Source organism: Falco punctatus, assembly GCF_963210335.1.
Source record: "Falco punctatus genome assembly, chromosome: 1".
In the NCBI taxonomy this organism is placed as follows: Eukaryota; Metazoa; Chordata; class Aves; order Falconiformes; family Falconidae; genus Falco; species Falco punctatus.
In genome coordinates, this window is record NC_137580.1 from 55,225,485 (window position 1) to 55,252,760 (window position 27,276).

Consider the following 27,276-nt stretch of genomic DNA (forward strand, 5'->3'; position numbering starts at 1 on the left):
GATATACAGGTACAAAGTCAGAACAGTCAGAATTTTTCTTGCTGTAGCTTGCGACTGTTGTGTCTTATTCAGAGGTGCTCAGAAGGAAAAGAAAGATCTTTACAGGGAGTTATAGAAAACAGCATCTCCCTTAGCCTTGCAAATTTTTGGAATTCAACTTGCATTTTATACAAAATTTTCATATATACATGTTCTTATTCTTTTATTTTATTCTTTGATGCTTTAAACAGAACGTATGCTGTGTGCTAATGATGCAGGCTGCCTAGACAAATATATATCACCATTCTTACTAAAGTGAAAATACTGATATTATGTGTATTACCTCAAACCTGAAGGTACTAATGAAAATAACCTTAGACCAACTGTATCACATGCATACAAAAAAGCTCTTTAATAGTAAAAATAATAAGAAGAAGGATATGACCAAAATAATGCTTTATTTTGGGCACATAGCTAGGCTATGGCAGAAGTGCTGATAAGATTTAATATTCTTTACATGTGAGCTTAAATGCAGCTTTCATGTATTACTATTTAAAAATACAGATCTGTCGCTGTTCAGATTACTTAATTCATTATTCTTTTTTCCCCTCCTTTATAATAAAAGGAAATAATAAAAGAAAACCTCTGATTGATGGTAAAGTTTATAGTACTTTAATACATAATCTATATTGTTTTGCTTTACTTGAGATTATGGTCCCTACTAGCTTTCTTGAAAAGAGGAAAAATATAGAAAGGAAACTAAGAACATTTGTATTTTCCTAATATTATTCCCTCTGACTGTAAAACCCAAACAATGTATTCTTTTTAATTCATTTTAGATGCTACAAAGGAGTACAAATGCCTGTTTTTTCTTCCTCTTTATGCTAATATGAATTTTTCTTGCTGTTACTGTTTTGACAAGGAAGAATCCACCATTCCCCACTCTCCCCCTACCACCGACTGAAAAGTAAGTTAACATTTAAATTCTGGAATTACATAGAATATTATTTTTTACAAGATATCTTTCTGTTCTGAAAGCAATTTTACTTCAGCAACTTCTGTAATTTCTAGATCTGTAACAAAGCCATCAAATAAATGTGAATATAATACCGATGTTAATGGCAGTCTCTTGTTTGTCCCCAGTAAGTATCCAAATTTTTATGTCTGCTTTCATGAGCGTCTCTATGGTTTCAGGCACTTTGTCTTGTAATTTATCTTCAATTGCTGTTGCTCCAAGCAGCTGAAGATTCTATGAACATAAAATATTCAGTACATGCAGTTTTTTCAGTTTAAATTCAGCTTTAATCTCTACATTTCTTTTGTTTAACTTTCCGTATTTACAAGATTAATGCTCTCTAAATTCATTACCCAGATTTGGTATCAATTAATAAAGATCTTCCAGTTTATACCTATGAGCTTTAAGATAATTATCTATGTGTCTTGGCAAATTGCACAATGTGACCCCTCAAACTTTACCCAATTATTCACAAGCTCAGTAGCTTGTTCAGCAACAGCTATCTTTTCCTGAGGGCCGCCTCTCTGATTTGAAGACTTACGGAGTACTAATACCATGTCTTCTCTCACTTGGCATGATTTCTCTTCCCCTTGTAAAAAACCCACAACCTGTCAATTCATCTTAATCTGAAACTATAATCTTGATTATGTTTGGTTTTAACTTCCCATGCAGCACATCTATATGCTTTTTGTGAATACAGCCATTTCACATTTCTGCACCTTTAAAACTAGCTAAAACCCCGTTAATGACACCATGATAAATCTAATATTGTGCAATCCTGGTTGCAGCATGGCCTGCATACTGAGAAATTACTGGTGCAGCTAATACAAAAATTTGTAAGGGCAGCAGGGCTGCCTAGGTGTTAACAAAGTTACATAGTTTTAAGACTGTCTTGTGCATGTCTGGATGAAGTGTGCATCTGATGAAGTCCCCAAAGTGACAGAAACTACATACCCTCACTCTTCTTTTTCATGAATTAAACACCAGGTTTTTGAGGGTCTGAATTTTAAGCAGTTTCATCAATGTAATCTCTCTTATCCTTTCCAAGGAAAACCCCCAAAACTGATCTCCCCAAAAATGTGAAGTATTAAAACTTCACGCAATATTGGTTTCACAAACTCCCTTTGCTTATACATTTAAAAGCCACGGAAGCCTTTTTTGTGGAGACAGTGAAGTCTTACCACATGGTCAGTTACTCCAGCAGCAGTGTTGCCAGAAACTCAAGAGAAAGCGATTACAGCTCCGCTCTTGTGAGGCTGCCCCTGGGTGTTACCTGTCTTTCTGGGCTTTCAGTACAAGAGGGGTTGACAAAGTAGAGCAAGTCCAGTGAAGGGACACAAAAATAGCTTGGGGCCTGGAGCACACTATGTTAAGAGTGCCTGAAGAAGCAGGACAAGTTTAACATGGGGAAAAAAGGATAAGGGAGGGATTTCACAGCCACCTTCTGCTAACTGAAGAGGACTTGCAGAGAAGCCATCTTCCTCTAAGAAGCGCATGGTGAAAGGGGAAGAGGCAACAGTCACATTCTGCAGCAACAGAAATTTTAATTCAGAAAAAGGGGAAAAAGAATAGTTCAGCACTAAAAAAACCCCACAAACCAACTGCCTACTGCAGCTGGGAAAATTGCCTTCTTGCAGATACTCAAAACTTCATCGAAGTACTGGACAAGCAAAATTAGCCCTGCTTTGAGCAGGGATTTGTGTCCCACATGACGTCCAGAAGTCCCTTCCAGCCTCAACTACTCTGGTTCTACAAGCATTATAGAATAAAGCAGACGTTTGCCTGTTATTACACCTTTTTATGCAATACAACAACTCTGAAAAAAAGCTTTCCAGTAGTTCAACTGAAAATGAACACTTTCTGGCAAGGTAGCTACTTGCTCCAAAAACTTTCGTCAAAATAATCTTTCCTTCATTTTGACTATCTGAACTGCAAGGACTACGTGACACAGCTATCAGTATACTGCTAAATTTTCTTCCGTCTAAGCATTATTCCTCAATAATGATTAAGATTTCATGGTATGGAAAACAAGGACCTGAATTAAAAACCCCATGCTCCTTGCCCACCTGCCAGCCACTCCACCCCCTCCCCCTCCCCTCCAACCCCAGCCCCCCCAAACCCTCAACCCCAAAATAATCCGAAAAGCTACACATACTTTTTCAATAAGTTCATAGCTCTCTTCAAGTTTGAGTGCTCTGTTTTGTATTGCTGTAGAAGCACGGTGATAGACACCTAACCACTCTTGATAATCACTTTCTGAAATCTCAGCCACAGCAAAACACAGAGTTCTTAAGCCTAAAGAGAAAGTAGAAAGTAAGCATGATTCCGTATTCATTAGTCCCTTCCTTGATATGCCTGCAAGGAAAACTGCTAAAAGCTGTATTTATTCCATATTTTATGTATGCTTATGCCTGATTTTCAACTTACTGCTGCGTGTCTTGAAGAACATTTTTTAATATATATAAAGTAAAAACCATGATATAAATAGAAATTTATTCAACAGAGTAACTGTTTCAAGGTAGGTGAATGTAATACAGGTGATGTACTTCAGGGGAAAAAAGGAACAAGTAGTTTTACACATGATCTGACTTATCTTTGGCTGTAAACAAGACATGAAGCAATCCCAAATTACAACTGCTGATCAGGTACATAGATTAGATTTTTAGGAACATTAAAACTATAATATTGAAATATATTTCTGAACAAAGATTTTATTAACTTAAATTTTGCTATGCTGGAAAGCAAGAAATTTTAAATATATCAGCATAATTTCACAACTACCCTCCTCCTCACCCCTCCACGAATCCTTCAGAAATTCTCAGCTGCAGTTAAAAATCTAGCTTCTAGAAGCAGACTTTGAATCCACTCGTATTTTATTTCCCCATCTCAGAGGTCCTTCCAGCTTTCCAAGTTCTTAAAATAACATCTTTGTCTACAGGCAACATTTGGAGATTTTACTTAACAGTCTTTGAGCTGGTTATACTTAACAGCTTTTTTCCTTCAGCAGAAATCTGAATTAAGCACTACAGTGAGAATTTGAGACTGTTAAGATTACAAGAAACATCTATTTTTTGACAACACACATTTACATTCAATTTAAGTAGCTAGGTGTGAATGTTGTAACAGTTAATTTTCACACATTACCAGATTCTTAAGATTTCTAGAGCATGAAACTGGCATAACTCCTTATATACTGAGAAAAGCCTTACTCTAGTCATATGATGTTTTATGAAGCCATAATTTGCAGACAGGTAGATTTAGGAAGGGGGATAGACAGGACTAATGTAGTTAGTGCCTTTGGTCATTTGGCCACTCTGCTCTAGGAGACAAACACCACCATAACCAGGGATGGGTAAACACAATCATTTTTTTTCCACAGGTTTCTATTCTGTACAGCTCAGCACCAGCAGAAATTTTGTAACGTTCAAGAGGCTTGGCATGAAATAATACAAACATGTCTTAGATTATGACAGTAATTTAGTATCTTCAGGATGAAAATCATGTGTAATCCTAATATCTTAACAACTAAATAGCATCAGGAATGCAGTGCCTCACCATCTAGACCTAGAGAATAAACTTAAGGCTGACAAATCAACTTTTTTTTTCCTCTGCGTAGTAAGGATATGCTGGCAAGGTCCAAAAATGAGTATGAGGTGAAGGAGAGGAAAGGACTTGACTTAACAGTGATACCGTTTCCACAATTCTTTCAACATATTTTATGCAGATGACAAAACAAAGAAAAGAAATCCGTGTGTACAGGATATCAGCAAACAGGTTTTCCAAGGCATTTGTTTTTAATTTTTAAAACAGAAACTAATTATTTTTTCTACTTTTAATTTAAAAAAATATTCTTTTCATTGTGATTTAAAAGAACCTTCCAAATGAAAAGTGGAAAACAAAATATCATTAAGTCTGGTTCTTAACAGACTGGAACAACACCACAGGAAAATTACACACTTTTTCTATTTATCCAAGCAGGCATTAACACTCAAGCTTAATAAATGCTTAAATATAAATACCAGCCATGCTAACCACTTCATTTTTGAACAACACACCAAGAGCATGCAGCAAATGCCAAGGACATACTGTACTGCCACATGAAAGGATACTCATGAGAAACTTTGCAACATCATCGGCTGCAAAAATAAATACCTATTTCTTTAATCGATTCCAGAGAGAGAGACACACTTACTTATTTTTTTTAATGATTGAATGTTATGCTTTTGAAAGGTTAGCAATTCATTCTTCTGAACACTAAATCTTTTCATCTGTTGAGAAGAAGGGTACAAGAAGTACTTGAACACCTTCTTAACACTAATACCTATGTACAGTGGTTTTAAAGATGGGTGGAATTTTTCACTTTTTACATTGATTCATTTGGTCCAACCTGACTGCTAAGGAAAAAATGTTGCCCGTTGTTCCACTGATTTAACAAGAACAGTAATCAAGAACTGGACTGAAATTTTCATATTGCTTCACACAGGGTAGCAGATACTGATCTATTTTTACTCTTTCTGTAACCAATTATATAGCCTTATGATCCAACTAACTTCACATCTAAGTAACTTTTCCTCGGCTGATCCTTGTTAGGCTTTATATAACCCCCAACTGGCCCAACAACTCATACAACCAGATTCACGAGCTCAGAGGGTGTATCTCAGGCTTCAGGTTGTACCATCAGTCAAATTTGTTCGGTTTTAGTTCTGCTTTCAACTTTATTGTATCGTTTATTATAACTTTGATACTCTCTTTAAGCCTAACCACATCTTCCTGAAGAGATCCTGATATGGAAATCTAACACAAGAAACAGTTCTGTAGCTTGCTTCTGCTGTCACTGACAGAATCAACAGACTGAAGGTGCCGACTATGACACTAATCAAAATGCTAAATTCAATTATAAACCAAAAGAGAAAAATTAGAGAAGTCATAAGTATTAACAGACAGAAAAAGGACCTTTCCTTATACAAGATGATTTGGCCAGACATCAGTTACCAAAAGGTAAGGATTGTATTTTAGAAGGAAAATATTTTAATAAAGTTTGCTTTCCAGTGTAAGCTTATTTCTTAAGACACATTAAAAAATAATTTTAATGTTCTAGTAACAGTATATTAAAAAAACCTGCATTTCAGTTTCCCACACTACTATAATTCTCCTTCCAACTACTCTCTCCCAACTCATCGATAAATTAAACCACTGTGATACTTCACAGTACAATTCTATAATCTTTTACTAAGATACCAGAAAGAGGGCAAGGCATGGAAGATCTAGGAACTGTCTAGAAGAACATACATGAAAGCAGATGCCTCCTGCTCACACTTGTACTGTGGAATCCACTATTACTAATAGCTAACTGGCTGTTTGTATCAATCATCTTAATTTCAGAGTCTTTCAAATTTTACTTGCTGTTCTTAATTCATGAACCCTCATGGAGGGGTTCCCCATCATTAGCAACTGCTTTGTAGAAGTGATAAAAACAACAGAGATACCAAAACAACATCATATGAAAAGCTAGTGCTGGCAATTCTCCTTTTTGTGACTGGTGACAGAAATAATATAGCATAAAGCTACCTTAAAAGTACCACACTAATAAGCTTCTTCACTACGGCTACTTCTTCCTGTGTGCCATCCCTACAGCATTCATTGTGCGTAGACATAAAAGTGACCATGAGAAATGAAATCTTCACAGAAACAAACAATGTGCAATGTGTTTGCTCTCTGGAAAAATTCATTTTGTTTAAAAGACTCCATTGTATAGATGGTCTTTTTTAGGAGGAATTGCTAAAACGTAATTCTCAGATTTAACGTGAATAAAACATTACAGTAACATAAAACTGCAAAGCTGAAAAGTGGAGCAGTAATTGATTTTTGTATTTAGTTTTATATTGAATATCATCACCCACCTTCTGTAGCAAACTGCTCTAGATGTTTTAAGGTGATTTCTTTGTATTTTGAACTTTCAGCAAGACGGTCATAAATTACAGTATCCTACAAAACAAATAAAAAGAACTCAGAGCAGTTTAATAGAAAAATGATTTTTTCTGTGTAGACAATACAAATCATGTAGGAAGACTGAAGTATGTAGCACATTAGTTAATTTCAGCATAAAAAAGGTGACTAGAAGTGATTTTACTTCAGAGAAAGGAAAAAAGGACATTCCAAATCCTCAGATTCTCTAAATTTACAAATACTGCTACAATGCAGTTTTTCTCTTCTATATGTTTTGCTGTTATCTCCCTTCATTTTGAAAAGCACTGCATGCCCCTTTGGCTTGCAACATGATTTTTTTTTATCTCCTAAAATGCCATCTTTCTCTTTAATACTGAGCCCACAAGGTAAAATTAGTGTTGCAAAACTGCCATTCTCAGCTTTTTGTTGGCAGCTTGATAAACAGAATATTAACAACAGCTTCTTCTCTCCACTAGAAAAGATATAGAATTGACATTTATATTCCATCAACTTCATTATTTTTTGGGTTTTTTTAAACCATTCGGGAATGGGATTTGCATCTCCCTCCCCCTCAAACTTGACTTAACATACAGAACAAAAACTAATGAGCAACTCTGCCACTCCAGGTACATTATGATTAAGATACCTTCCCATAGATCCTGTGTTCAGGAAAATTTACTTCTGGCATAATGTCAATGGTAGGTTAAAATTTCCATCTAGTCACTTATGATAGATTACTATTTCTACCACGTGATTCATACTTAGCTACTCCAGCAAGTAACTAATAGATTAAGCCATACATTCAACCATTTTCTTGGAGTACAGAAGAAAGCAATGAATAAGAAGCATAAAGGTATTAGGCCAGTACAAAGAACAGGATGAACAGATCTGGTATACCCTCAGGGACAGTTAGTAAAAAAAGACATTAACTAGTGCGTCACATCAAACAGCTTACACAGTAAAATGATGTACACTGAAAAAGGCATCAGCATTCCTTCTCCCACATTTTTAATGTTTTGACTGCAGTTATAAACCACCTTTTACTTTTGTATTTGTGTTGGTAGCACATGTTCTTTGATACAGTGAAAACAGAATAACACTCACAGCTCCTTTGCAGTAGAGTCTTAACTTTCCCGATGGTGTGCGAACTATCACTGACATTCTCTTCCTAGTGCTGAAAAAAAAAAATGCCCTATATAAGGTGGTTCGTAAGTGTAAATATTTACCAACATTTTACCTAAGAATATCAATATACATCTTTATATAAGACAAAGGAAAAGAAGTTAGGACTATCTATTCTGAATTATGTTCTCAGCTGACTGGGATGGAAAAACGGTTTTACTGTCTAATAATTAGAGTGAATGCCGTTTTTCTGTGCATACTTCTGTAGGCCTTCTTCCTGTAAAAACGAATTTGAGAATCTTTACCTTCCTCTGAATACTGTCTACTCATCACAAAAAAGCATCTTAAAGCACAAAGCACTTGTGACCAATATCATAAAGAGGCAGTGCATCACGGACCGTTTCAGCTTTTTCCTCCTTCCCAGCTAGTCTCTCTCATACACTGTACTATGCTGCAGTCCTATTGCTGTCACCCCAGAGGTGCATTCACCACCCGAAGTCTGACGTACGCTAAGAATTGGAAAGGGGCTCGTCTCATTTTAACTACTCTCTGGTTCTCAGTTATTGATGCGATACAGTATTTTTTCCTTTTTGTCCTCATGACCGAGGTAGGAATTGGAGGAAATCATGGAGAAGACTGTCACTCTCTGCTTTCCGTCTTGCCTTTGAGGTCCTCCAACAAGCATGATTTAAATTCTACGTCACACCCAGTCAAAACATGTATACATACCATAATTCTTTAAAACTTCAACTTTTTAAATAAATCTGAAGAAACTATTCAGGGAACAAAACACGTTTCTCATGCAACAGTTCACAGTAAAATACACAGAAGAGAAGGGAGTGAACGGTCCTTTCACAGTTTTGTTTCCTGTTGGAACTGGATCCCATCAAATAGCATTATTGTACAAATATTATACAAAAAAAGTTTAGAAACAAGAGAAAACAACCTGACAAAGTAGGAATTGGCAACTGCTATTGGCTGTTCTAGCTAAGGAACAGGAAAACAGTCTGGAAAAATCAAAATTGGTCTGACAGAAAAGAAAACACCATCATCTACTGGCTGTCCCAGATGAAACCTGGAAATCAGCAGCATCTATTGACTGCTCCAGGTGGTGGTGTCTCTGCCATATGAAAATCGCTTGCTTTTACCCTAAATGGAGCCTCTCTCTGAGAGCCACCCCTGCATGAATTTTTCTCTGAGACCTGGACAAGTTATTCGACCATCACCGAGAACTCTTGGCTGACTACTGACTCTCACTCTTCAAAATCAGACTTTGTCTATCATTGACTTTGAGGCCCCACTCCTGGGAGCAGTTTGGTGAACACCGTACCAATACTATTTTGAGTAACACAAAAATATATATATGTGTATGTGTGTGTATTTCTGTGTGCATGCACACGTAGTTAACATTGTAAGTGTATTTCTTCACTAGTAGTATTTTAGTAGCAACTTGTAATATATGGAAATATATAGTTGCTGCTACTATCTATTGCTGCTACTATCAAAACATAAATGTACTTACCTTATTATTCATGAGAATACTTGCTTTATTAATAGTAATTTGTACTAATCTGTAATAATTTAGAAAATAAAGCCTCCATCTCCTTGTGTGCTATGGAATCCTGCAAACCCACTGTTGTGATCTACTATACACCTGTGGGCCAGGAAACCCTTTGGGCAGTGACAAGGAGGCAGAATAGCTCGTAATTCCCATGGAGTTGCCATGGCATTACAGATGGACAGAAGCATCTTAGGAGGACAGAAAGAATTCCACCAGTCACAAGATTTGCTGCTTCCAGAAATAGTTCTTGATGGGCTCTCTGTTACTTTAAAATCTGTCTCAGGTTTAAGACAAAAATTTCTTCCAAGTGTAAGCACACAACCACAGAAAACAAACACTACTACAGAGGTTTTGGTACCTCTTCTGTCAGCTACTCATGCTTCTTCTACATTTAGAAGTATCAGTTTTCAGTCACAAAACAGGATCAGTATATTCTGGACCTCTTTGAATAATAGAGGAGATAAGGTCTCAAATGCTGTAGAAGGGGGACTTATGTCTGCCCAATACAACAGCCAACACAATGTGGATTATTCATAAAACTCATCAGACAGGGGACTAGTCAAGATACTGCTGTATTTCAGGTAAATACACTGGCATTCTATATCAAAAATATTTAGGTTTTAGACAAGAAACTTTACTCTGTAACTATCACAGAGGCAGATTCTGCTAGAATGTGGAAGTATGCCCCAGGGATACGGATGAAAACTGGTCACTAAATCAATAGATGGTACATACTCCAGATACTCACATATTATCACTACATCTATACTCAACACTTGCCAGTGAAATTAATTCTGGTGCTAATATTAAATTCATTCCTCTAAGAAGTAAGCAGATACAAGTCAAAACCTCATTCAGTAGCACTGCTAGAAACGACACGTTGATGCAAAGACTGAGGTGCACTGATTCGTGCACTGAGAGCAGATATCACTTATGCTTACTGAAACAAGGAATCACACGCCCAAAATCATGCTCATCTAAGCAAGTGGCCCAGATGAAAAGACAGTGCAGGTAGTCAGCACGGGGATGACAGTAAGCATAAAACATTTTGCATCTGGATTCTTAACTGACCTAGTGCCTTACTTTCCTTGTGCTGCAGACATACCCTAGGAGCTGGTTTTGGCTCCCAAGAGACAGCTGCAGTTTTTTTATTTGTTACACTTTCAGGTGAGTGAACACAAGAACAGGAACACCACCACCTAATTCTTTCCCTGACAGTATGGGGAGCCCTGAACAGCAGAGGGTCTGAACTTCCTTGAGCTTAAGGATACCACAGCAGTCGTGGCATCTGAGCTGAGTATCTACTGGAGGCAACCTAAACTCAGCACAAGTTATTAAGACACTATTTGCTCCACAGAGAATAACACTACCTTTTAGGAGTAACTATCAGCTGGCTAAGGATTATCAGTTGCTTTCAGTATGCTCACCTGCCAGTTAAGACTGAGAGCTACTTCCTTGCTATGAACAAAGTATAATTAGCATATTGTGTAAGTGTGCTACTTCTCTTTTCACAGGCACAGCTATAATAACTGTAAGAACAGAATACCATAAAAGACAACTCTACCAAGCATCCTTACAAATTTCACTTCTGTAACATACTTCTCCGAAAGACTACCCTATCAAATTTTGACACTGTTGCACTCTACTTGTAGAGAGTCTTTTTTGGCTTGTACTGGATGGGTGGCAAGGAATTAGTCTGTATTTTTTCTGAGAAAAAATTGGAACACCTGGAAATAGTTTAATCACCACATATTACTGCCCTGAAGGTACATGCTCCTACGCCTACCTATGGTGTTATGTTTTGGAGCCAAAATTTCTCTTGCTGTGGAACAAGGGTGACCTCTAGTGCTTCCAACAAATCAGTTCCAAGCAAAGCTGAATATTGCAGAGTAAGAACAAACTCAGCTATAAAACTGGAACTTAATAACGTTGTTAGGCAAACTGGTATCCACCAAAAACCTTAATCCTCCAAAGGATAAGATTTAAAAACAAGACTCCTTACTCCATAAAGTATCACTGTTTAAAGTACAATTTTAGACTGTCAGAAGTTTAAAAAGATCTATGAAATCAAGACAAAGATCAAAACCAGAAACAAAGAAGGAATGCTTCACTGCTACTCCAGGAATGCAGTATAAACTTTCACAGATGTCGAACTAAACCCAATGCGCTTTGTGCTGCATACTTGCTAACTTCTCAGAACAGAAAGTGAAAGTGGTGCCTACGGAAAAATGAAACCATGGCATAAATCTGAAAAATTTCAGGTATGTCCTCTAAAATATATAAAAACATTAATTGCAAGCAGTCATTAAAAGACACTAAAAGCTACACCTATTCCTTTCTGCTCCATTTGTTTTTTTTAGTGTGATGATCTTACTTTATGTTTCATAGTATTAACGCTATTCTTATAACTATAGGCAACTACTTCATCATTTCACCCAGCCTATACATTTTCAGCCCATCTCTCCAGTACTGTCTTGGATTTTTTATTTTTTTTTGATCTTTTTGCTTCTTTAGCTAAGTTAAAGGGAAACATAATAGGACAGGAAGAAAAACAATGATAAATTTCTGCAGGTATAATTACAAGTAATCATTCTATAAGGGAAAGGAAGAGGGAAAGAAAGGAAGAGGGAAAGAAAGGAAGAGGGAAAGAAAGGAAGAGGGAAAGAAAGGAAGAGGGAAAGAAAGGAAGAGGGAAAGAAAGGAAGAGGGAAAGAAAGGAAGAGGGAAAGAAAGGAAGAGGGAAAGAAAGGAAGAGGGAAAGAAAGGAAGAGGGAAAGAAAGGAAGAGGGAAAGAAAGGAAGAGGGAAAGAAAGGAAGAGGGAAAGAAAGGAAGAGGGAAAGAAAGAAAAAAAGCTTCCCCTACATACAAATCCCTTCCCCATTTTGTGCTAAAGCAAGCATCGGGCCTACATGAACACTTAGAACACAGACAGCATACATGGATACAATTTGAGCAGATACACATAACAAGTGAAACTGCATCCAGATTTCTTATGAGTACCTTTGCAACTTCAATAGCTTTGACAGAAAATCTTTACTGAAAGCTAAGCATGTTATAAACTCAGTTTCCAAGAAATCTAACTGGCCAGCACTCTAGTGATGCTACTCAGAAGAGAACGGGCTTCAGTCTAGTGTATTTAAACAAGTCATAATTCTGCAAGTGTATTTAAGGTAAAATGCAAAATTTCATTCTATCAGTCAAGGCAAACACAAGTTATGTATAACACTTATTTGAATCTCTCCCCCTGCACCCAAAGAATGAAGTTTTTATAATAAAATCACATGGTGCCAGGGCTTTCACAAATACATTTAAAAGTTCAAGTACATTCCCATACTGTCTTTTCACATTATTTTTTTAAGTTTTGAGATCAAGGGTTTTTTTCAATCTTTGTGCAAAAGCAAAAGTGAAAAATGTTAGTCAAGAAGGAGACAACAGGAAAAAACACATGCCTCAACGTGTTTTCCAATAAAACCAGAAGTGTGATCTTAATCATGTACACTGCTTTCCCTCTAGTACGATCACATATCACAGAGATAAAAGCTAAAAAACCTGCATATTTTGCCTGTATAAATATAAAAAACACAAACATTTTTATCCGTAAGAAAAATTAACAAAGTATTTTCACAAAAAGACATTAAGTGAACAACATGCTGTTTACCTTGTGAATTCCAGGACGTTTAGGAGTTCATATCTTTCTTCCTGTCCCAACTGAACAATTGGAAAAAAAAAACAAAACAAAAAGAAGTGGGAATTAACGCAAAAGAAACCCTCAAAAGGCCCAAACCCAACCAAACATCTCCATAGATATGTACCATGATGCAGTTATCCAGAAATAATTGAATACAGCAGGAGTTAATACAGCAAATTATAATGTTACTCCAATGTACTTACAGACTCTATGATTACTGAGTCAGGTGTCCTTCCAGTGAACACAAAACGAAGATGCCTGGCTGCTCTGACCAATGCTCCTTCATCTGCAGCAAGTCAAGTATTTATTTTACAGACATACCAGAAAACTGTTAGTTTACCCCAACTTAATGGACATAGTCCAAGCTTTTCTACTTCTGACTTCCTTCTTCCTTTATAGATTTTAATATTAGATGTGGTGCTGGAAAGAACTCTGTTTCTCCTGTTAAAACTGATGAAATTAGTTTACAGTTCAGAGAAAGTCCTCAAAAGGAACATGTCTCAGCTCAATAACAAGAACATTTCTTCAAAGCACCTAGGCAAGCACCTTCCTCAGTGAGGTGCTAGACAAGGTACATTTCTTTTTGTCTAAGTTCTGTTTTAGAAGAGAAGAATGGTTAAGTCATTCCTGTAAATAATAGATGACTTCAATGCCTACATTCAGGAAACGTTTCAAGCAGCAACCCAGTGTCCCACAGGCATCAGTTCTCTCCAAATGAAATGGCTCAGCATGTCAGAACAGAATTTGTTTGCAATGCCCAATAAAACATTGTCATGGCCTGGCTAGCTTTAATTATCATCCTACCTCTGCCCTTGTCTTCTAGTTCTTGAAGGACAGAATTCAGAGAGAGACACCTAGGAGCTGGGGCAGACAGGGAAGACAAAGGCTGGAGACTCTGCACTTTGTGTCATTCTCCCATCCTAACTTGTTATAATACATTAGCTCAGCAGAGCTGAGCAAATTGTAATCATTTTGCCTTGCTTCATAATTTCCTGAATTTAAAAATTGTCTATGAACCACAGTAGGCTTGAACCAGACCTTCCGCACTATAATCTTTGCTCACTCTCTAGTACAGTTTATCAGAACTTTTATCTTATTAAAAGAATTTCTTTTTCATTTTTGATTACAAACACAGTTTCTGTTCTAAAGCAATACCATGGTTACCAAGTACAGAATAGGTTCACAAACAAGGACATCAGTTTGACTCTTCGTTTGATTTCTATTTGCATTTGAACAGTTCCTTCAGACTTCCACAGCAATGTAACTAACACCTTAGGAGTGTTGTATGGTTAATCACTCCTTTGCCCTTACATAATCCACAGGACATTCATATATATTTTCTAAAGCAAATTAGAGAAGTCTAAATCCTTTTTTTGACAAAACTGATTTTAGCTGGCACCAATTCTTTTTTTGAGTGATATGTTTTCTTGTTTAATTTTGGAAGATACTTCAAAAAACAGTAACCTTTGAATAAAGTTTGCTTGGTGAGTGGATAGAGTACTGTATGTTCACGCAGTTACTCAAGTCTCACCTGGAGATGCTGCTTGATATATAATTTTATCACCTTCTCTTTCTGGAACTGCTGTATGACACACTGCCATCATTGTCAAGAACTCACATATTATAGGTGCAGTTGGCTAAAAGAAAAAAAACCAAAACGTCAGAGTGTGATTAATCCTTTAAGCAACAGCTAACTGAAATGTAATAATACAGACAAAAAACAGTCAAGAAGCATTTAATGAAACATTTTTCTTCTGTTCTTTAAAAACTATCACAACTGAACAAAACAGATATTAACTGTACACTAATTTCAGATGCAGAGTAACTTAGCTGCTATACTTCGGTACCAGCTATATAGACAGAATTTAGTGGCATTTGCTATCACAACAATCACAGGCAGGTAATCAGAAACACAGAATAATTCAAATAAGCATTTTATAGAGAAGGTAAGTCTGAATGCTGTAAGGTAAGACTCCATTGAAGTCTCTATGTTGAAGTCTCATTGTCATTTTTACTAAAAATACTCCCTTTTACATTACTTTTGTTTAATACTATATTTGACAACACTGAAGAACCTTTAGAAGTATGAACTCGATCTTAAGAATCTTTTCCAACCTAAACGATTCTATGATTCTGTGATGTAGCAACTGACCCCAAAAATCACATGGAAAATGATGCAAAGTCAGGCAGACAGCTTTCAAAGGGAAGACATTTACATGAATGTCTCAGGCAACCCTGTCGACAAAGCTGAAACAATTTTAGATGATTTAGCCAAAAGAGGGGATGAGTGTATATAAGCAAAATAGTTGACTGTTTTTGACAAATACAGCTAAAAGCCTTATTCGTACAGCTGAAAATGAACCGACTCATGAATGGTTGCTCAAAAGAAACCCCAGCATGCCCCCTAAATAAGCTCAAAGCAGATGCTACCTCAGCTGAGGATTTTATTGTTACGATTACCCTACAAAATACAACAATCTTTGAAAATTTTAACTCCACAGTGCAGAAACACTAATGGGAGCAGGTACCTGTCCTCTTCCACTGAGGGACAGCAGATCCTCTTAGTCGTATTCAGAAGGCTGAACTACAGATTCTTTTCCAAAGTATTTCTGAATTCACTTAACATACAGTGGTGAAACCTCTCTTTGAATACGTGCCTGAATTTTTAACTTTAAGATGTATGCAAATGCACTTCTGTATCTTATATGCTCATATTATATATACTTAATACTACGTATCTACCAGAAAATTTTCAAGATTCAATGATTTGCACACCAAGGATTCTCTAGAGAACAGCAGTAACAGGATGATGCCTCTTCCAAGCTGTATATGTTACTGAAAATAAAAATGGGCTGTGCAGGTAAGTTTAAGAGCCCCCTCTGCTTTAGATATGCTTGAGAGTTGCACTTGTGTGCCTAGCATTTAAGCTTGCCCCATTTGTAGGAACAAAATGCTTCACTGTCTGCCAGTTACCCTGAAATTATTCTCCCAGGGAGACAACATTTAAGGAAAGAACAAACAGTTACGCTATTTAAGACAGGTATTCTTGGTTGTGACTAGGCAAAAACATCTCTTGTACAAATGACAAACAAAAAGTGGTTATGATGGTATTGTTTCTTGGTCAAATCAGAAACTAAGCCATTAACTGTCTGTGGTATTGTCTTTCTGGGGCAAATACCAGCCTCTAGAATGCCTGTTTCATTTCATCATCTGAGCTGATGATCTAACCTCATAGAAGTATGTACACAAAACCAACGTATATGGTTAACTCCTGACTCCTGTTGAAGCCTAGGCACAGAAATACCAAGTCATGTCAGGATAGTAAGTTAACTGTACTGATCCTGAAAGCTTTGATGAATGTCATGACATCATATGAACAGCAGGACTAATGTTAAATCACCCACAGAATGAAGAATGCATTTCATACTCATAACATCTGAATCATCCCATCCAAAAAAAAAAAAAGTGGGGGGGAGGCTGGATCCAATTAACATGTATCAGCAACAAACAATTATAATTCAGAAGGGCATGCTGATTTTGTGTAAATATGTAATTCATTTTCCTTCAGAGGACATCATCTTTTGGCTTACTGAAATCAACGGTTTGATTTCACAAAACAATGGTAATTGTTTCTATGTAACTTACATGATTGCTTTGAAGATTCTCCAGTAATGATGAGTCACTAAATGTTTTATCTTCTCCATTTTGTAAGCCCTGCCTAGAAATAATTAAGTAGGAAAAGAGATCACCATTAGCATATTCTTAACAATTCATATACAAATCATCCATACTACTGTGCTAAGGTGAAACACAAATTTTGGTTTGTAGCTGTTACAATAAAGGCTGCAATCATACTGTGAGAAAAGAAGTGAAAAGGTACTTGTTTCATATGTTCAAATTTTATCTTTTTTTAAGAAATCTTGATTTATGTGAACACACTTAAAACCAGGGAAGTTTTTCTGCTGACTTCAGATAATGCAGGATGAAGTAAAAATAAATCTACAATGTAAGACTGGCTTCTTGTCTTCTGATCTCTATCTAGAATGAGATTATACAAGGGATCAGAAAAAGATACGACTGAAGAGATCGTATTTCATTGACAAATCCGCAGTTTTGGAATAGGTATGCAAATGCTTGCAGAAAAGGAAGTCTGGTATCTAAAAGAGGTAAGCAAACTGTGTTCAGACATCAGTGAAGTCTGCACGAGAGCGTTTGTTTTCTATTATGATGAAAAAGGAACCTAGATAAAGAAGACACAGCAACACTGGTGAAGTAGTGACTGAAGACATGCAAGGTGGAGATGGTTCTGGAGAAATAGTCATACACTAACATCTCTCAAATTGCACAAATCTTCTGGCTGAAGCTGAGAGCTCAAAAATATAGATACTTCTAGGAAGACTTGTTACTGCAGCTGACTGTTGAGTACTAAGACAATCTTAGTTTTTGAGTTGAGTACTAAGACAACACTGAGTTTTAATCTCAGTGAAACAAAACACTGCTGAAAAGTGAACCCAGTTGGAGGAAAGTATTTTTTCCATTTACTTTGGATCTTGCTTTGAATGACATCATCTTACAAGAGAGTGAACACATTTTGAGATTTAAGTTAGAGCTATATACATGCAGTCTAAAGATTCTTTATGAAAACCAAGTGACCTGTTTTAGACCTGCACTACCATGGGGGAATATAAAATGGCAGTACCTCCTCTATACAGCCACTCAAGGACTACTTTTTCTAAAAACCTATTATTAAAGTAAGAAATTAAAAGCATCCTCGTTCACCAAGACTTTTTTTTTAAAATGGAAAGCAAAGAGATCATGAAGCGTCAAATGTTCACAACTTCAGATACATTAAACTTGTTGAGAGTTTAAAGTTTACGTTTTGTTTGCTTAAAGCTTTCTGACAAAGACTTCAAGATATTTTCCAGATTCTCGGTGCTAGAAAAAGGAAAAATATTTGCAGGTGTATGTTGTCAAACTGGAAGGCAATTCTTTCCAATGCAAAAAAAGAAGAAGAAGAAAAAAAGATTTAACAGATTTAGAATTCAGTCATTTTAGGACAAGAAATGTTACTGTCATAAACAGATTCTATTAATGACAGCAGATTTACACACAAAAAATTTTCTTAAGTATCTTATTTCAGAAGTATTTACAAGATGTTCATCACTTATAAAAGGGAAGTACAGTTTGTTTTTTTTTTTAAACTACTATTCAGGCATCAGTTTATCCATTTCAGATGTGCTTATAAAGATTTTGATGTGTATTAGTCAAAACCAGTCTTATTTCATAAATGTCTTATAAGCATGGTTAATTTCATGTTAAGCATTGCATTATTTTAATAAAACCACTCGACACAGTTAAGCACACTTGTATGTCTTTGTAAGAAGCACCTTGCTGCTACATCAAATGAGGATATTCATGCCAGGTAAGATTTTGGGGTGTGCATGTGTGCCACTTTTTGTGTGTATGTGGATAGGATTTGTCAGTTTTATTTTTTTTTAATCTAAAGAATTGTTGATTCTTTTTAGCAAAGCAAGCTTTTTCCTTCAAACTTTTAAAACATAAGATGACAACATATTGCAGTTGTGTGACATATCTTGCTGTGACTTTCAACAAATATGATAGTAATAATTCAAAGACTGTAAATGACATCTTTTCCCTGATCTATCTGAGCTTACTTTGAATGGTATTGCAACTATTTAGTTTAAAAAGTATGATGATGAAGGCATCATGAAGACGGCAGCAGAAAGGAAGCCAGGATTTAAGTCTCCCGAGGTCCCTGTTAAGAGATTAATAGTGACCCCAAGTGTATTTGGGTGCTTTAATCTCATTTTCGGTTAAGAACTAGGTAGTGCTAATATTCTAAAACTATCTGTAGGAAGTAAAATATTTACAATAACTTATTACATATTTTTCAGTCTCATATATGGACGTTTTTCAAACATGTTAGAGGTTATTACTAACCTAAGTATCAGTAGAAACATGTCATCAAAATTACTGTAATACCAACTACCTTAATAAATGGCAAAACTTTCTCTCCAATAAGCAGCTCCGAATTGTACTGGATAGTCAGCAGAACAACATTACTACACCTCAGTGATCCTCTTAGCTATTCCATTCCAGAGTATACAACCTATTGCCATTGAATTCTGATGACATAAATTTGCATAAGACTGTCAGTCTGCACCAATTTGAAGCAAAAATAACTTTTGCGTATAACATCTCACACATAGCTCTGTTTCTAGAGATCTTGCTCACTGGTTTTAAGCTTGGATCTTCAACAAAACACCACATACTAAATGATTTTTAGGGCTTACCAATCATCTGAAGGAACACTATAATCCTCAGGCTCAGGGCAATGGCTGCACAAGAAGTAAGGGAAGAACAGAAACAGGGAGAGGAAAAAAGAATCACAAAGGCTAAAAAATCTGATCATGTATAAAAAAGAAGTTAGATAATGAAACTAAATTATTAAAAAAAGTTTTAAAGTTATTTCAACAGAGTATTTTGCTAGTGCTAGATAACAAGAAAAATACTGTAATGTTTATCTTGAAGCTTCATAAACTAGAAATGCTTTTGTTTTTCAATTGAAAGCCTGTCTATTTACTAACTTATACCAGCAGACATAAAGGCATTTGCCCTCTTCACAAATCTTACTTTGTATTTCAGTATATATACATTGTTGGTTTCTCATTAAACAAAATTTGGTTTTTAAATTATCTGAAGCCATACTAATGCAGCTTGTCTGGCTGAGTTCACAAAATGCTGATGAACAAAGCTAGCCGTAGCACATGAAGGACTCTGCCCTATGATGACAGATGTTTAAATATACCACAATTTATAACACTTAGAAAGAAGAGGCATGGGAGAGATGGAACAGTCAGTTTTACCGTTTTCTTTGTTCCCAACTTCTTATTTGCACCAATACAGAAAGACAGAGTGACTCTGCTGTCTGAGTAGCTATGACAGATGCTGTAACGGCTGTTCGCTGTTAAAAAGGAGCTCTGCTTTCTAAACCGTGATGCTAATCAGAAAACAGGCCTATGTCTTTTCAAAATGGGTGGATGGGAGCTGGAAAGTATAACATGAAAAACCTGGTAATTTCTAAAAAATACGTTCACACCAAGGTTTCATACAGGAGAAATTTTAGAATTTGTCCTATACCAACTTCAGATGAAGACACATAATAAATCTAGTATCAAATACTGCTTTTAAGTGCCATTAGCATTGATGTAATTTTTTGTCTTAAAAAACTGCTATACAAAGATCCTTAAGTCACAAAATTAGCTCATGTGGTTGAAATTAAGCCCAATATAGATATATACACACACACACGTATATACATATCTGAAATACCCAGGTTAGAACTGTGATTTATTACACATATTAATTAAAAAAAAATCAGGATGGTTAATGCATTAAGGATTGTAGTTTTTTCAAAACAGAAAGCCCAGATTAGACTCCTGAAAATTAGGGTTTTCAAAGGGATCCAAATGATAAAGCCACAAAAGCCAAATCATCACCTTTAGCGCAAGCCCAACACTTAAATTTCACGACGCCTGCCTGCTCTCTATGCAGTTCTAGAGGTGTCTAATTATCTGCTACTGAATGCTCTGAGATCAGCCCAGGTCCAGCATCTAACATACCGGTACACCACACACAATTAAAATGTAGGTGCTTCTGCTCTATTTATTGCTCTAATGATTTTATTTTTTTTTCTTAAGTAAACAATCTTGGAAGTTCGAGGCTTTTATGAACTGTGCTGAAGGAGCTGGCTGCAACCGCTGACAAAGAAATAGTAAAATGCTTCATTTGCATTTATTTGGAGAGAGTTCTTAATATAAATTGGTATTTGGAGTTATACCACTAACTATTCATAAAAGGCACTTGTGTGGTGGCTACAGTATTGTAGTTCATGCTACAGCACTGTAATTCGAATTTTTGTTCATCCTGCATATTGTTTAGTTGAAGATCATGTACCTACACAAAATATGAAGCATGGACAACAGCACGAGTTTTTGCAAGTATGAAGGAAGACTTCTTTTCCAATAACAACATTAAACAGACTGAACAATAGCAAAACCATGTGCACTGAAGTTGTGTTACAGCAGTAAGCCTTTGGTATCTAAACGTTATTTTTATTCCTCTTTGCAAATAAGGGATGTCATGACTGAAGTGATGATACCTTTTGTAAGTAACATTTCATAGTCACAAAGATACTGACTCCTAGTTGTAGATATTGCCAGGTCTAAGTTTATTTTAACTGTAGTATTAATGCATGGGTACATATGGAGAGGCAGAGGAAAAGAAATGCACACAGATAAATACCTACCCATAAGCAACTCCTGCTACAGTACACTTCTTAAATTGCATGACGTTGCATGTCAGGGTACCCGTTTTGTCAGAAAATATGTATTTGACCTAAATGAATGATAAAATTAATTAATTATATGTTAACATTCAGCAGTTATTTACATATCTAGCATAATTCACTACTACCAACACACCAAGTATTTTCACCAGTTCTGCAAACGTCATAGTTCATAGAAAAAAAACCCCAAATCTGTACATAAGCATGGCAGATGCACAGCACTCATTTCCAAATGCATCCATCAACTCCGATGTCAGGAAGCTTAAGCCTGCTTCAGCACATGGTGATATACTTAACTTTCCCTCGCTCTACGTATTGCTGAAATGCAAGAAAATAGCGAACACCAATGGCCTTGCTAGTAAAATACTCAATTTTTGACAGAAAGCAAAATGGTAAAAGAAATATATGCATTTCTAAACGTATCTTTTTGACACAGAAATATCTTCTTAAAGCCAAAACAGTAGTAAGAACCCAACAGTTCAGGAATGCCAAGTTGCAGGAATAGAAGAAATACATTCCTGAAGATGCCTACTATCACAGTGTATAAACAGAGACTAAATTTTTGTACTACAGACAGCCTTAATGCTCAGAATTCCTCTGATTTTGTAACTTTAATGATACACTTCAAACTTCTGTGTTTACCACACGCACGTTGATACATAAAGTAGTGTTTGTTCACTTAATACTAGTTTCAAAAATTTAACTCCCACACATTGCAAAGTGTTTTTACAAATATCCAGCAAGATGAATAGAAATATGCAAAGACTAAGGCAAGAATGTAAGTTATTTGAAATAAATCCTCACATTATTTTAATAATTTAATTGGAAAACCACATGAAGCCAGAACCAGTAATTTTTTTTCTACCTGCCCAAGTTCTTCATTGAGATTGGAAGTACGAGCCATCGCAGCAGTGTCTGTAGGTTCATAGTGCATGTCTATGTCCTACACATAAAGAAAAATTATATATTTTAAAATTGGTCTTTCATAACTTACTAAAAAAAATATTCTAGTACATAAATACAAAAGGTAAGTGTAGAAGAGAAGACCAAACATGAATACACACTATCTACTTATGATTATTTCAACATGGGAAGCCACAGACACTGTCAGATCACTTTCAAGAGTCCCCAGAAGAAACTAGACAGACTCTTCAAAACAAAAAATCTATATGATCCTCTGAGATGTTACACTGATTATTTCCAGTGATCTGTATTATTGAAAAACTGTTGTACCCATGCATCTAAAATAGATTTAGGAACAAGCAGAAATACTACATTGTTACACTTAAGAGAGAAGTCAGTCTTATCTGTTTATATCATATGCCCAAACAGTCATTTCTAAATATTAAGATAAATATACCTTGAGATAAAAACATGAAGATAAATTTAAGAGTACACAAATGTAGGGTCCATTATAAGTGTTAGGGTTATTTCATGGTTTGGTGGTTGTTTTTTTCTTTACTTGTTAAAAAGATTAAAATCAGAGTTTACTTTTAAATACAGTAAAAGTTTACAACATTGTGAAGCGTGGCAATGTAGTGCAACAGATTACAGATGACCAATTTATCTATACCAATGACATGCACATAGAGAGATAACGTTTAAGATAAATGTCCAGAGTCCCAGATTAAGATAAATTAAAGACAACTAATCTGTCATGACATGAAATGGAGCATGAGATAGGACAGAAGTTAAAAATGTCTTTTGGATTTGTTGTATAAATAATTGCCAATATAAGTATTCAAAATAGGCAAGCTTTTGTTGAATATTTATTTTACAATATAGAACATAAAGGAAGGATTTCATCACATCCTCTTATTTGTCAACAATTTGTTCTATAGCACAAAAGAAATGAAGACATCAAAACCAGCTGACTGCTCACAAAAAGATTTAACTTTTAAGATAAATGCATACACTTACTTTACCTGCTACTCCACGTACACTTTTATCTCTATCTGCATGACATCATTATTTCACACACACACACAAACTTATTTCACACATTTGATCAAGGAATCAGATTAAAGAGTTCAGAATGCTATGAATAACTTGCATTTGGAAAAATTGAAGGCATGCTATTAAAAGCACTTACATGGCTTTAAGGAAATACCTCCCTGCCCACCCCCCCACCTCACCCCCCAAAGACAGTAAAGCCTTCTTTTCCCCCATTAGTTCATTAAGAAAAAAACCTGAAAGGGTGCCAAAATGATCTTTATATGTTCTGTAAGAGATAATACTAACTGACATTAGGTTTATAAAAAAAAAAAAAATAATCATTAAGCTATGATGGTGGCAAAAATCAGCAAAATACCAAAAAACCCCAAACACGGGCTATGCTTAGAAAAAAGAAATGAAACTGGAAAAAAACTTCACTGGACTGCAAAACAATTTCTTCTGATTATTCTGGATGAAGCTGATACCTGGGTACCAACAATGAGAAAGTACAAAACACATAAAAACGTATTGCAAAAGCATTTGGTGCATGTATGAAAGCACTACTTAAAACAATTTATTACTACCGTCTCAGATTCCAGTTAACAATAAATAAAAAGCATACTTACGAATTTATATTAAGAAAAAGCCTGAAGAAATTGTACACATAGACAAGCAATCAAACACTTCACTTGTAAAACACTTGATTTTAGAAGTCATCACATATTGTAAGAAAAATATTTACCCAATTTATGAAATATGCCTGGATAAATTTAACGACTTCAAGTGTAACCAACAAACTGATTGGAATAAGGTTATTGAATAGGATGATAAAAGTCAAGAAATTCAATCCAAAGTTGCTTGCTCCACCATCTGCCAAAAAAAAAAAAAAAAAAAAGTCAAAAAAGATTTAAGACCATAATTAAAAGAATGTATACAGTGTATTCAGAGTATTGCATTAACTGCTGATTTTTAAAATGTTCTGTGTCTAAGAAGAAATTTGAGAATTAATTATGGTATCACTTGCCTACAAATATGACCTTCGTAAGAGTTAGGGATCTCTGTTATAAAGTGGAGCTCAAAATTCAGAATTCTTTGCCATCTTCTCCAATTTCTGAAAAGCAAACTTACCAGCCATTCCTTCTTTTGCCACATTTTAAGATCATAATCTGGGAATATCTATATGTAGCAATCAGATTCTAAACTCCACATTTTAGAGTTTTATATTTTTAAAGGGGAAAATTTATAGCAGAATGCATTTTTTCTCCATCCACCCTCATACCTTCCGATTCCCTACCTCAAGCCAGCAAAATACTAAGAAAAAGGTAAATTCATACCACATGAGGAGAGAAAATTAGAGAGTTTCATGAAAGTTTTAAAAGAACTGGAAATGTGAATATTAACATATGTAACAAGTAGTTCTATGCTACTTTTCCCTTTTAAAGTTTTAGATAACTCTAGCAGTAGCACCTCAGAGAGGATGCAAATGGGACATCGCAACCTGCTCTTCAGTACGGCAAAAGGGTAAAAGATTTAGCCTGTCTATCAGTATTCAAAGATCTCTCCAAGAACAACAGCCTCAGGCAGGTTTCCACTGCCTATGAAACGTGGATCTGGTGGTTACTCCAAGAACCAAGAAAGCAGGTTTTTGATTCATTAATACCAATCTCAGCATCAAATGAAGTACAAGTCTAAAAGACCAGAGAGCTAACATTCACCATGACATTGTTATTCTCAATAACGACTACCAAGATTAAATTAAGCTTGATACCTATTGCTACCTGTAAATAAAATAATACTCAAGATATTTATTATTAACATTACTACTTTTTTTGTCACCCACAGGCAACAGACTGTTCTAAATACTGACAGCATTCAGAAAGATGGGACACTGCTGGAAACCTGTTTCACCACCACATAAAAATTAAATAACTAAAAGGAAAGTGGAATAAATTGCTTCTTACATATTAAAAGTACCTGGTACAAGAACAGCTATGAGCTGAATGCAGCCTTAAAGGGCATACCATGCAAAACCTAACACAGTTTTATTTAGTCATGGGGCATATATCAGAAAATGAACTGACAAGGATAATCACTTGAGGAACACACAAAATATCAATGACCGCTATTTTATGTTTCTTTTTTTTCCAGGAATAAAACCAAAAGCACCTGTCCTAGTTTCAACTGGGATAGAATTAGTTTTTTTCTCAGTAGCTGTTAGCTGTGTTTTGGATTTAGTATGAGAATAATGACGACACACTGATGTTTTAGTTGTTGCTGAGTAGTGCTTACTCTAAGTCGAGGACTTTTCGGTTTCCTATGTTCTGCCAGTGAGCAGGTACACAAGAAGCTGGGAGGGAGCAGAGCCAGGACAACTGACCTGAGCTAGCCAAAGAGATATTCCATACCATAAAATGTCACACTCTGCATATAAATTGGGCAGGGTTGGGATGCATGTGGCGGTTGGCCATGGGCTGCCAACTGCTGCTTGGGGACTGGCTGGGCATCGGTCAGTGGGTGCTGAGCAGCTGCACTGTGCATCACTTTTCATTATTTTTCTCTTTTCTTTTTTGGGTTTTATTCTTTCTCTCTCCTTTTCACTACAATTATTTTATATTATTACAATTATAATATTGTTCTTATGTCAACCCATGGGTTTTACCTTTTCCCCTGATTCTCCTCTCCATCGCACCATGGGACAGGGGAGTGAGTGAGTAGCTGTGTGGTTCTTAGTTGCCAGATGGTGTTAAACCACAACAGCATGTGAACTGCTGCACTACTGTGGTAACCACTACATTATGAAAACCTTTATATTTCCCAGAAGAAAAAAATGCACTGAAAAGAAGAATCAGACAAAGCACATCTAGTGCTATCCTTTTATACGACTGGAAACAGTCAATATTCCACTAATGATTTCACTTTTTTTCCACTTCACGATGGCAATACAATTAAATTTCTTCCTCAGCATCGAAAAGAAAAGAATCAGGGTTCTCAATAAACAAAAGTTCATCACGAATGCAGACAACTGTTTAGTTCAACAGATACTTCAGGAGAGTGCATTCAAATCAGAATTGTAAGATTTTTCTTTTAAAACTGACCAAACCACTCCATAACCGCTATGATGACCACATTCAGTGGCTTTGTATTCAAGACTGTTGTTTCAGGAGCAGAAAGCCTAGTTCTATTTCTACTGTCTATATAAAGAAGGCTCTAGGCCCACCAGAAGAAATTCTGAAAACATGAATAATTGACCACAAAGTATATTTACGAAACTTCCTTTAAATCTAGTTCCCTCATGGAGGGTCAAATTATGTCTGTATGCTGCATGCTGCCGTGAAGGCCCACACAACATCACATTGCCCTGCATCCACACTGTGAGTACAGTTGCCCAGTACGGTATGTTAGATGAGATCTTTTGTGGCTCTTTTATCTTCTCCAGGAGCAGTATGCTAAGATCTGATGTTGGCACTTGATAGTTAAGTTAGATCCCTGCAGAGTAAAAATGAGCCACAGCATCATTTCCTGGGATGAAGGGCTTTAAAAATTCAAAAAAGTCACTGCAGCTTTAAATATAATCCATTGGTAATAGCCGAGAACAGCTTTAGCCTGATGTCTAGGAAGCTGACTGTTTATGCCAGCGGAATGCTGATACAGACCTTGCTGA

At 35.9% G+C, this 27,276-nt stretch overlaps 1 protein-coding gene across 3 annotated transcripts in view; it reads right to left on the bottom strand.

Moving 5' to 3' along the window:
• The window catches only part of ATP8A1 (ATPase phospholipid transporting 8A1), a 136,323-nt gene that overhangs the window by 56,408 nt on the left and 52,639 nt on the right, over positions 1-27,276 (bottom strand). For all 3 annotated transcript variants that reach the window (XM_080403935.1, XM_080403936.1, XM_080403937.1), the window contains 12 exons: positions 24,358-24,485; positions 22,546-22,623; positions 21,642-21,730; positions 19,627-19,671; positions 16,958-17,030; positions 14,844-14,949; positions 13,516-13,598; positions 13,283-13,332; positions 8,045-8,114; positions 6,895-6,979; positions 3,150-3,289; positions 1,090-1,228 (listed from right to left, as the gene is read on the bottom strand). In XM_080403935.1, the coding sequence (XP_080260061.1) occupies positions 1,090-1,228; positions 3,150-3,289; positions 6,895-6,979; positions 8,045-8,114; positions 13,283-13,332; positions 13,516-13,598; positions 14,844-14,949; positions 16,958-17,030; positions 19,627-19,671; positions 21,642-21,730; positions 22,546-22,623; positions 24,358-24,485 (1,086 nt within the window). The remainder of the gene's footprint in view (positions 1-1,089; positions 1,229-3,149; positions 3,290-6,894; positions 6,980-8,044; positions 8,115-13,282; positions 13,333-13,515; positions 13,599-14,843; positions 14,950-16,957; positions 17,031-19,626; positions 19,672-21,641; positions 21,731-22,545; positions 22,624-24,357; positions 24,486-27,276) is intronic.